The sequence below is a fragment of the Morus notabilis genome, unplaced genomic scaffold, assembly GCF_000414095.1.
Source record: "Morus notabilis unplaced genomic scaffold, ASM41409v2 Scaffold100, whole genome shotgun sequence".
Lineage (NCBI taxonomy): Eukaryota > Viridiplantae > Streptophyta > Magnoliopsida > Rosales > Moraceae > Morus > Morus notabilis.
In genome coordinates this window covers 597672-609837 of record NW_010361820.1, presented here as the reverse complement: position 1 = coordinate 609837, position 12166 = coordinate 597672, and the positions used below count along the sequence as shown (strand labels likewise).

At 36.3% G+C, this 12166-nt stretch overlaps 2 protein-coding genes across 2 annotated transcripts in view; both read left to right on the top strand.

Annotated features, from left to right (window-relative positions):
* LOC21408309 lies at positions 1 to 1197 on the top strand. Its single transcript, XM_024167288.1, has 2 exons — positions 1 to 346; positions 443 to 1197. The coding sequence occupies exons 1-2, from the start codon at positions 1 to 3 to the stop codon at positions 1195 to 1197; spliced, it is 1101 nt and encodes a 366-aa protein (XP_024023056.1).
* A 9325-nt stretch (positions 1198 to 10522) lies between these two features.
* The window catches only part of LOC112092089 (DELLA protein SLR1-like), a 14314-nt gene continuing 12670 nt past the window's right edge, over positions 10523 to 12166 (top strand). Inside the window, exon 1 of the mRNA XM_024167287.1 lies at positions 10523 to 12154. Within this exon, the coding sequence (XP_024023055.1) occupies positions 10531 to 12154 (1624 nt within the window). The 5' untranslated portion in view covers positions 10523 to 10530. The remainder of the gene's footprint in view (positions 12155 to 12166) is intronic.

Here is a 12166-nt window from a genome sequence, read left to right as displayed (position 1 = left end):
ATGGCCAATTGTAGAATTCCATCAACAAACGCAATTGGGTTTTGCCTTCTTCCCTCAGAGCTCATAGAAAGAATTCTACTCTGCTTGGCCTTGCCGGAGATAATCCGGTTCAAATTGGTAAGCAAAAGTGCGGCTGAAATCATCTGTAACCGAGACTTCATACGCCAGTGCAACTCCCAATGGAGCTCCGCCACGTGGCTCTTTCTCTACAAGAAAAGGCGCCGTTGCGACTCCGTGCTCGACGGCTTCGCCGATCACTCCGACCGGTGGTTCCAGTTCTCGATCTCCGATTTGTTAAGGCCCGCAATTTTTCCCGGGGAGGATCTTTTTTTCTTGACGGCGAGTGGTAATCTATTTCTTTTTGCCTCCAACACACTTCAGTCGGTTATTACTGTTAATTTAGTTACAAATACTGTTAAGAAGATCCCTCCAAGCCCTTTAGGTCGACGTGGCACTTGTTCGTGGCGGAGATCGGGGATGAAATTGGTACCTAGTCCAACCGGATCGGTCAATTTCCGCTTCTTATTTGCGGAGTTGGTCGAGAATCGTGCAATCGTGTTTGAGTACAATTCTGAGTCTGAAACGTGGCGGTCCATGGAAGCTAAAGAAAGTGACGGAAGTTTGCCACGTGTCGGTGAAAGACAAGGGGATTATATTTTCCTAAGCTTAATTAATCGAGTGAGCGAAAGCGTGATAGTTGCAATAAAACTCCAGAGTAGTACACCTATAATTTTACAGCCGAGATTTGAAGGGAGACGCAACGACAACGGGCGATTGACTGTTGGATTTAGTTGGGGGAACGGGATTGATAGGCTACACGTGTACGGTGATGGCTTCATGATGATCGTGAAATCGGACGGCGTTTATCAAACGGGCACAAGAGTAAGGATGTTGAGTGGTATAGAAATGTGGGGCATGGGATTGGATGGCAGGCAATGGGAATTCATATCTGAGCTACCAAATTCATTGATGCTGAAAATTAACAAGCCTTATGGGGCTATGACAGGTTGTTTAGAGGGAAGAAATGGTAGGATTAAGGCTGTTTTGATGTCTAACTTTGAGGGATTATGGCACATAATTTGGGTGTGTTATGACATGGAGAGGAAAGAGTGGACATGGGTCCCACTCCCTGATTGCAAGATGAAGGGACTAAACATGGCTGGAATTGCCTTCTCCTGTGGCCTCTCCCTCTCTTGATCTAAACCTTTTTAGGTTGTAATATAAACACTATGCAAAAGCAGAAATTTTCTTTCAGTGTGTATTGTCTAAGCTACTTTATAGGCCCTAATGTCCTTTTCTTTTCTTTTCCTCCAAACATTTGTATTTTGAAACAGACAAGTTGAACATTAGATCTGACTGTGCTGGAAATATTAACATTGAGTGTCATGTGGATGCTCGAGGCAAGTAAACTTTTAAGTCAAATTTCTATCAAGAGAATCTAAAATATCTAAGTGGGCTTTAGTTTTGGTATTCCTCATTATTGACTAAGATGGCTTTAAAAGTCACATGTACTACGCTGGGCCAGCACCCAACTTGGGTTGGGCTTTGTGGAAAAACAGCTGGGGCTGGGACCAGCAGTAATTTAAACGGAAATACTAAAAAATAGCGCAATATGAAAAGGGTAAGAAAAGTATACAGGTCAATATTTAGTTATAAAAATTAATAAGTCATAATTTATTAAGTTATAGTTTATAATCAGATAAGTTATGGATAAATTTGTCAAGTTATGATTTAGCCATATAAGTTATAGACAAAAATCGTCAATAACTTATTAAGTTATGGACAAAAACCGTCAATAACTTGTTAAGTTATGATTCATAACCAGATAAATTAAGGACAAAAATAGTAATTTAACCTATTTATTAACTTATGTAAACTATTGACCTATTAATTTTAATTCATCTCAAGTGTTAACTTATTTTCCTCTTTCTCCCTAATTTAAATACACAAGTATTTTTCAATAAATCATAGTCATTTCGTCCTCTGTTCACTTTATTTATTATAATAGTAATGGATTAATTTCATAAACGTTTTCTGATTTTTTAAAACAGTTTAAAATATTCCTGATTTATAGAAAACGGATCAATTTGTCTTTTTCATCCATTCCCACTTATAATACTCACAGATTCGTTGACGTGTGTTATTAGAGTTTAATTACAAATATTAAATTCTAATTATATATCAACAAAAGATTAAGTATTAAAAAATAATTAAAAAAGGAATAAAACATCTTAATATTAAAAAAAAAAAAAAAAAAAAAAAAAAAAAAAAAAAAAAAGAAGAGAAATCTCTAACCATCGTCTTCAACCTCAAGCCCATCCTTAACAAGAAACAATCCATGGCAGAAAAACCCCTTAATTATGGAAAGCACAACCCTAAAAAACAATGATCCAAAAACAAAACCCCTTCATATATTCAAGAAAACCTTGAAAGAATCAGTACAAACACCTCTTATTCACTAGAATCCATGACCCAAAACCCTAATATTCACAATATTCAAGACTCCATCTAAATGTTCAAATTTATCAGTAGCAAGTCCAAATTCGATAATGGGACTAAGAAAGATGGCTCGTCGCGAATCAGTTGCCAGCCCATGGCGAAGTCCATCGCTAGCCTCATGCTGGCGAGGAGTGGGGAGGTAGAGGGGGGGCTTCGGCGATCCAAGCTTCGGCTGCGCGGGGCTGCTCTAGAGCGGCAAGAAGGTAGGCTTGACGGCAAGGTGAAAAGGGAGATTTTGAAAACTTTATATACGATTTATCATTGTTTTGGCATTTATGAAATGGATAGGCTTGATTGAAGCTGAAAGAAAAACACGGATTGTGTGATTAGATTCTTGGTGAAAATGGAACATAAAAATTTAAAAGCAAGGCTTGGTTCGGTAATGAGAGTAGCTAAAAGTATTTGGCTATTTGTTTTTCTTTTTGTTTTTGGAAAATGTTAAGGTTTTTTTTTTAATTTTTTTTTTTGAATATTTTGTTCTCAATTATTTTTTATATTTTAATATTAGTGTCACGTCAGCAATTCTGTTAAGTTCATAAACATAATTAGACGAAATGGGTGTTTTGAACTATTTTTTATATATTATGGGGTATTTTGAATTGTTTTGTAAAATTAAAGGACATTTTGACACAGTATACATATATTTAGAGAGATATTTATAAAATTAATCCTAATAATAATTCAGGATGATCATAAAACAAAAAAGACTTGACTCAATTCTAGTTAAAGAATTAGCTCAATTTGCACATTCCCTTAACTAAATTGGTTATAGTGTGACTATAAAATCTGAGGCTAAAGTGGGACTATAGAAGGTGAAACTTTGAACCAATTTGAGTGAAAAAGAAAGACAGTTCAAACTGCACCATTTCATTAGTGATAATCTTTTTCAGTTTATTTTCATAGATGTTAATCTCGTCAAATTACAGAAAGAAAGTTAAAAGCTTTTCCGGACATGAAGATCCAAACCATATCTGGTTTCTGATTTGGTCGCAGATTAAAAATCTGCAACCAAGAACTCTCGTACCATTTGAAAATAACTGTACGAGAGATTTTTCTCGAGGTTCTTTACGATAAGAGAATTTTTGTTCTTGAAATTTTAGACTGTCCACTCTCGATGCTACCAAGTGGTAAATAATAATATTTTGTAATATTAGAGATGTTATACTCTCTCTCTCTCTCTCTCTCTCTCTAACGTTGTTTGTAATTGTGCGTGTCTCTCTCTCATATATGATTATGATATGTTTTTCAGAGATTTATATGATTATGATATGTTTTTCAGAGATGCAATAACGTGATAATGTCAGCTAAAGGAACGGAATGGGGTACAGAATAGAGATGTATGTCCCAAACACAACATGTTGTTAAAAAGGGAATGCTCTGGTCCCCAACCCCAACACCAACACCACCTCACTCTATATTCTCAATGCCAGCGCACAATCACACATTATACACCAAAACACACGCTCACACACATATAAACAGACATGCATATATATATATATATATATATATATATATAGACACACACATATACACAAAAGGGGGAAAAAAAAAGATTAGTCTTTTAACACTGGTTGAACTTTTCACAATTGACAAGTTAATCTCGTAAAGTTTTTAATCTCTACTAATTATCCTCTGTATTTAATAAAATATCATATAACCCTCTCCAACTAATGAAGACTGGTAAATTTAGAAAATAAATAAAAACGCTTTCGTGTGCATTGTTGAGCTCGTTTAAAATAAAAATCTATTTCTAAATTTTAATGTCATTCATTGATTTGAAAGTATTATATTACATTTTATTAAAATGAAAGATAATTTACTACAACAGGGCAATTTACCAATCCAATCAAAGTTGAGACGTAAACGCGCCAAAAAAAAAAGAAGTTTGTTCTTCTTGATTCTCCAAATAACGTGTTCACATCATATTCCCTCTTAATCAAACAATCAAGTTCTTTGCTTTGCACTTAAATTCGTGCTTTTTGGGACTTTGCAATTTCTATAGAGCTATGTATGGTCCCAAATTCCATGTTACTCCATGGACCACTTCCACAGTCTTCACAGTTTACGTTGATCTCTCTCTCTCTCTCTCTCTCTCTCTCTCTTCTGTACTGTTTTTTTTTTTTTTTTTTTTTTTTTATTCGAATTCCAATAGCTTGTATTGTCTTTGATACTGTATATTATGGAAAACTCCATATAAATTTCAAATTCCCCATGATCTAAACTAGAGTTTATATTAGATACCCTTTCTGGATTTTCTAAATTGGCGTCGGAAGAAAAAAAAGTCGTGCATTATTCTAGTGGACCACGTCAACCCCACCTATAAGAGGAAAGACTTTTCACGTAGTTTGCTCATAACTGGTCAATTTCTTCTGATTTCCAGATCTTATTTAATACTAAAATGTACAGCCTTTTATGCTAATTATTTCTTTAATCATCCAATTCCAACTATCTAGTTTTGATCTTCATCCTCTCTCTCTCTCTCTCTCTCTCTCTCTCTCACACACACACACACACACACACACAATAATTGCATATATTTAATCTTCTTTAAACTGTCATGACTCTCTCTTCCCAAATCATAGGATGATTAAATATAGTACGTAGATTTGAAATAGATTATTGCAAAATTTGCCCTCTAATTATAAATTTGTTGCCTTGAGTACCACAAAGTTCACAAGCCATATAGAATAAGGAGAAAGACTCATGTCTAGCAAATTATAAGGTTTTGACTCATTATTTAAAAGTAGAAAGAAAGACACACACCCACGGGACCTAATTTCCATTTGATGCGGGTGTTCATATAACCAGTATGCGGGGCCCAGAGGATCCCTCAAAAAAATAATAATTATTTGTTAATGTCGCATTTCTTGTTTAATTAATATTCTTGTATTTTCATATAGCCAAGTTGCGAAATTACATAATTAGAATAGAGGAAAAATTCTTAACGCTTCCCTTATCTTAATTATGGGCCGATTCAACCAAATATAATCTGAACGTGTTTGTTACTTCTGATGTTGATATATAGTATACGTAGAAACAGATTTATTAATATTAACAATGGTACATGTTGATGCCTTCGTATTACACCTGTTTCCTGTGGAATATGCAGCTTGTACATTACATACAGTGACAATATATATTTTCTTAATAGAGATACTGATATTGTAATGGTAACTGACGATTTGCGTTGCTTTTGTATTAAACAATTCCAAATAAAATAGTCTATCACTTTCTCATCTTTCAAATGAATAAAGAATGAATTTATGTCCTTTTTTTATACTTGCCAAAAAAAAAAAAGATTATTAGTGCTATCACGCCTCTCATCTTATATCTATAGAAGAAATTATGAAAATAAACTCAAAAAATGAGCTCGATTAGACAAACCACCGCGGTCTAAAGCCTCACAATCTATTAATTAGTTCAGCAAGACCTATTGTATCGGAACAACAAAGATTTAAATATGAGATGTTTTGAAAAGAGAAAAAACAACGATATATGTACCACTGCATCAACCCATAATGATAATGAATCTAGGGGATTCAAATCTGCTGTTAAATTTTGGTATCTTAATTAGTGTTTAACCAATTAAATTATGTCACGTCATGTAAAAAATTTAGATTTTTTTTTAACTAACTCTATTGTGCTTATCATGAAATGATGTAGTATAATTTAATTGATTAGATACTAATTAAGACACTAAAATTAGACAACAAAATTAGATCTGAATTTAGGTTCTTGATTGTGGTTTTGTACTAACTTCTAAGACTAATGGGGATTTCACAAATGACAATATTTTCAACCCTTAATTAAATTGTCATAACTATAGTTTTACAAATTTGAAGAGGTAATAAAGAGTAGAGCCACCTAGCTAGTTCTCTACTCTCAACTCTCTCTATGACAATTAATAACTCTTATAAGGTACTACTTTTTTTTAATGGAAATTGCATTCTAAAAGAAAATTATAAAAGACCACAACGCAATTAGGGACTGAACCCCGACAACAAACCGGAACCACTAGTAAGTTCGATTGAAAACGGTCAAGGGGTGAAACATGTGCCGAGTTCCAACATGTGGAAACAGAAGAGGCACACTACTAATCAAGCACAGACAAGGCTCTTTCAAACACGCCATTATAGGCGGTGGATAACTCCGATCAAACAGGACGAAGAGACTAAAGGCATCACCGCCTAACCCAACACCAGAAGGTGGGAAAACCACCTCTGTTATTACAAACAAAAAAGCAGACTAAAACTACAATCGGCGGTAACAACAACGCCGTTATTTGACAAAAATAAAACCAAAACAAAACGTTACAGACCCAGCAAAAACACAATCAACGGTAACAATCTGATGACGACTCCAAAAGAGGAAATCCACAGTCAAGATCGCAATCTGAAGAGCTGGAAGAGATGCCCAAGCATCAGCGAGAGGAGCCACCTTCCGCCGTTGTCCTCCGCCGCCAACCGCAGAGAAAGCCCCCCAAAGCATCCACCTTCCAACATACCTACACAGACTAGGCTCCCCCAGAAAATAGAGCCCAAAGTGCCTTCCGCCATCCCCAGTCGTTAGAGGATAACCCCCCCCCCCCCCCCCCCCCCCTCAATCGAATCTGACCATCACCTCCCAAGGCCGCATCTAACTTGGGGTTGCCGACGCACACAGAAGGGCTGAAACGGTCACCATCCACATGCCGATAACACACCCCGAAGCCCAAAAGCGTCCCTGGAAAAGCTATCAGAGAAGACGAAGTCACACGGTTCTGCAACCCATCCATGGGGCCGGGAGTCTGGAGGCCAGCCTATGGCCTTCGTCGAACTCCGGCCCTTTGAATATGCACACGAGAACGGCGTACCAAATAAAAAAGAGGGAAAAAGAGACGAAACCCTAGTCTTAAGGTACTACTATTGAAGAAAATGGTAATTTACTTTTCATATTTGTTAAGAAGTCTTCTAAAAATAATTTATGATCATTTAGGGCTTCAATATCATTAGAGGTCGTAGTCTAATAGATATATGTTGAGACATTAAAGGGCATATTCCTTTGTAACATCCCAAGCGTCTTTCTATTATAATTGAGCAGTCCTGATTATTTAATTTCCCATTGTGTATTTTCCCACTGCCGAAAGCAACTTATTAATGGATAAAATTAATCCTCTGCCTCGTCGTTCTCCAACCTCTATCCTCTGTCTACGCAGTCTAATTTTCACGCTACTCTACAAATAATACTTAATATTATAAATTTATCAATTTGATAACCTCATCTATGCAGAGGCACTTTTTTAACTGAAAAAAAAAAAAAAAAAACAAAGTGAAGGATCTATCACATTTTACATTAATTATTATTATTATTATTATTATTATTATTATTATTGTTGTTGTTATTATTATATTATTATTATTACTATTGTTATTATTATTAGCCTTTTCAGTTTTTTGGTCGCATATTGACGAGTATCATGATTCATGGTTGTGTGCTAAGAAGTGTTTTCGTAACCGAAAATAATTGGGTTAATAAAAAGCATTTTGGGATGGCTTAAATCTTAAGCTTCTCCCTAAAAGTCGATAGAACCATGATCATTTGACCAACAATTGTGTTAATTCTTAATTCTTTCAAAAACAGAAGAGCAAGCAACTTCTCGCATCTATTAGGTTTTTTTTTTTTTTTTTTTTTAGTCTCGTTTTGTTTCTCTCAATAATTATTAACAACAATAATTTTCTAAGAACCTCTCAAGTACTCTTTTTGATGAATAAGATCCTCCTAAGTTTTACTTTCCTAATAAACATTCTGCTTAAGAAAACTAGACTAATAAATTAAACTTAAACCTTATCATCTGGTATGAAAGGTTTATCTACAGTACGTACTATACTACTAATTTAATCTTTCTTTCAGATTTCCAATCATTCATCATTTCATCTTATAATCTTATTATTATTTTTTTTTTTTTTTTGTGAGGAGCGCTACTTAAGAAAATACATAAAAATAACGTTAAAAAAAAGTGGAAAAATCTCAATATTAAATTACCTAATTAAACACTTGTAGCCGAGTAGCTGACCAAGTCCCTTTCTGTGCCTTCACCTCAGTCGACTTATATGCAATTAATTAAGGAACACATATGTGATAAATACGTAATAGAATTGCCAAGTATTGCTATTCTTATCATTTTAAACTTCTTTTTATATGGGAACGGTTAGAAATGCAAACAGAGAGAGAGGCCCATGGTGATGGTGCCAAATTAATTAAATCCTTCTGCCAGGATATGCATGAACTAAAAATTAAAATAAAATCTCGATAAATAAATGTTCGATAAATTAATAATTTTGCTTAAATAATAAAAATTTTTGGTCCCGATTCGGACTAATATATTAAATTAACAATCTCATTTAATGCATAAGATAATAAGTTTTTCAACTTTCGGTCCCAATTCGAACTAATATATTAAATTAATAATCTCGCATAATGTATAAGATAATAAGTTTTTTCAAATTCTTTAGGACCCAACGAAAATATAAATTAATAATTGACAAAAAAAAAACATATATAATTCATAATATCAAAGAGTTTTTTTTCTTGAAAACTTCTATTTTCTCAATTCAACTCTTTTACAAAATATGCATCTAAAGTCATTTGTTTTTCCTTTGTACCTAAATTGAACTCAACCTTGTCTTTAATTTTTTGCAAAGCATGCACTACATCTAGTATATATTTTTCATGTTGTAGTAAGTAGTTATTTAAGGTTATTATTACTTGAAACGCCTTTTTTAAAGAAATATTTAGTATAACATAACTGTCATCTGGATCATGATCATCATCAGGGCTTATCCATTATCCCTTGAATAATCTCTTCATCAGTAGGTGATTCCATCAATGCATCACTCACTAGGATAATTCAGAAGGTGCTCAACATCCATTACATTTCTATACCATACAGTATACATCAATTTCGGGCTTCTATGCATGTACATAACAACAATTAAAATTTTTTTTCATAATGTACATGATAACTTTTGTAATTCTCCATGTACACATACCATTATCTTTGTTATGTATAGCTCCTGCATAAATCTTGGTAAAAGAAAAGGTACATTTACCGATAAATTAATAAATCATTCATTTACAGATAAATTAATAAATTATTCATTTATTGATAAATAAATAACATTTTTAAAATAATATTTTTTTTTCAGTCTCAATAATATTCATTTATAAAGGTTTTACTGTACATAGTACTTTGGTTTTCTTTCTTAATTACAATTTACACTCTAGGGGAATTAAGGAAAAAAAAACCCTAAGGTAATAGAAATAATTACCTGAAAAAGGCAGGGCAATGAAAGAAAAAAAAAAGATTAAAAAAAACCAAGGTCCTATTTGTTCCCCTTTCGAAATTATCTATTTACATTTCTCGATAAAATTAGGTTTTGTTTGCAATCTTGCTTAGGGAATGAAAATAAATGAATGAGACAAACGATTGAAAGAAAATTTTCCGTTTCTATTTTTATTTTCTAAGACATATACCGATTATATATTCTCAGAAATACAACAGACATTTCCCTTTAAAAAAAAAAGAAAAAAGAAATACAACCTACATTCTCTTTTAAAAAAAGAAAGAAAGAAAGAAAAGAAATATAACCTACATTTTCATGTTCTATATTATACTATTTTTTTTAAATAATATATTATTGTTATGAAAATTAATAAAATGCAAAATTAAGAAGAACAATTTTAAAGAGAGAAATTAGAGAGAAAGTTTTATTAATCCTGTATATAAAATGAAAAGTTTTAAAATTCTACTTATAAAAAACTTTTAACATTATTAACGGTTACTATTTACATAATACTCATTATTTTCAGTTACATTTATATAATAAGATTTATATAATAAGATTTTAATATGAACAGTAACTCCAACTAATTTATACACTAATTTTAATTGAGGTGGATAATAACTATTCATAACGATTATATTTTTTTATTTTTCATTTATTTTTCAGGTATATTTCTATTGTAATTTGTACATTTGCCACTCACTCTATGTACCTCCCGGCTTTCCATCTCTCTCGTCAAAACCCTTTCTTCCACCAACTATTTTCACTTCTCAAAGAGTCTCAAAATATCAGATACAAAATCACTCTTTTTCTCTCTACATCTCCTTGTTCTCGGAATGAATTACAAACCCGTCTGATTTCCTATAATCAGAAACCAGAGAGAGGGGAAAAAAAGAGGGAATCCCATTTTATTTCCACTATGGGGCCGTACGACTCCCCCAACTCGGCCGGCAGCACCAGCGGCAGCTCATCCTCCTCGTTGCCGAAGGCCCCAAACGAAATCGACGGCCTCCTCGCCGGCGCCGGCTACAAGGTCCGCTCCTCCGATCTACGACATGTCGCTCAACGCCTCGAACGCCTCGAGACCGTCATGTCCGTCAACTCCCCCGCCGTTGACATCTCCCAACTCGCCTCCGACGCCGTCCACTACAATCCTTCCGATATCGGCTCTTGGGTCGACTCTCTCCTCTCCGAGTTCTCTTCCCCTCCTTCTCTATCCTCTGATCTCCCTGATTTCCCCGATCTGATCAACGGGGCCGTCGCTCTAAATCAGACGGCCGGGAACGAATTCTGGCCGAATAACGCTACGCCTCAGCTGCACCAGAATATTGCCCTCCACAATCAGAACCCTCATCAGTTGACGGTGGTGACCGCGATGGAGGAAGATTCCGGGATAAGGCTGGTCCACGCGCTAGTCACGTGCGCCGAATCTATCCAGCGTGGCGAACTCGCATTGGCCGGCTCGCTTATCGAGAACATGCAGTCCCTGCTGACGCGCGTCAACACGGAATGCGGCATCGGGAAGGTCGCCGGCTATTTCATCGACGCTCTCAGCCGTCGGATTTTCGCACCGCAGGGAATTGGCTCCGCTCCCCCCGGTTCCTCCGATGCGTACGGTTCGGTCTACGAGAACGAGGTTCTGTACCATAATTTCTACGAGGCGTCACCGTACCTGAAATTCGCCCACTTCACAGCAAATCAAGCAATCCTCGAAGCCTTTGACGGCCACGATTGCGTCCACGTCATCGACTTCAACCTCATGCACGGCCTCCAATGGCCGGCGCTTATCCAAGCCCTGGCTCTCCGTCCCGGGGGACCTCCTCTTCTCCGGCTTACCGGCATTGGCCCGCCGTCTCCCGACGGCCGCGACTCGCTCCGTGAAATCGGTCTCCGACTCGCCGAGTTGGCCCGTTCCGTCAACGTCCGTTTCGCCTTCCGCGGCGTGGCGGCGTCGAGGCTTGACGACGTCAAGCCGTGGATGCTCCAGGTCAGCCCTAAGGAGGCCGTCGCCGTCAACTCCGTCATGCATCTCCACCGCCTCCTCGGGTCGGATCCTACCCGGAGTTCTCCGATCGACTCGGTCCTGAGTTGGATCCGGAGCTTAAACCCGAAAATCATGACGGTGGTTGAGCAAGAAGCGAACCACAACCAAACCGGGTTCTTGGACCGGTTCACGGAAGCTCTGTACTACTATTCCACCATGTTCGACTCACTAGAAGCTTGCTCGGTTCAGCCAGAGAAGGCGTTGGCCGAGATTTACATACAGAGGGAGATATGCAACGTGGTTTGCTGCGAAGGCTTGGCTCCAGGCGATGGACACGAGCCCCTCGGTAAAGGGGGGG

Coding starts and splice junctions, on each gene's coding strand:
- LOC21408309 (XM_024167288.1), top strand. CDS start 1: ATGGCCAATTGTAGAATTCCATCAACAAACGCAATTGGGTTTTGCCTT. Junction 347..442: donor TTTTTTCTTGACGGCGAGTG/GTAATCTATTTC, acceptor CAAGCCCTTTAG/GTCGACGTGGCACTTGTTCG.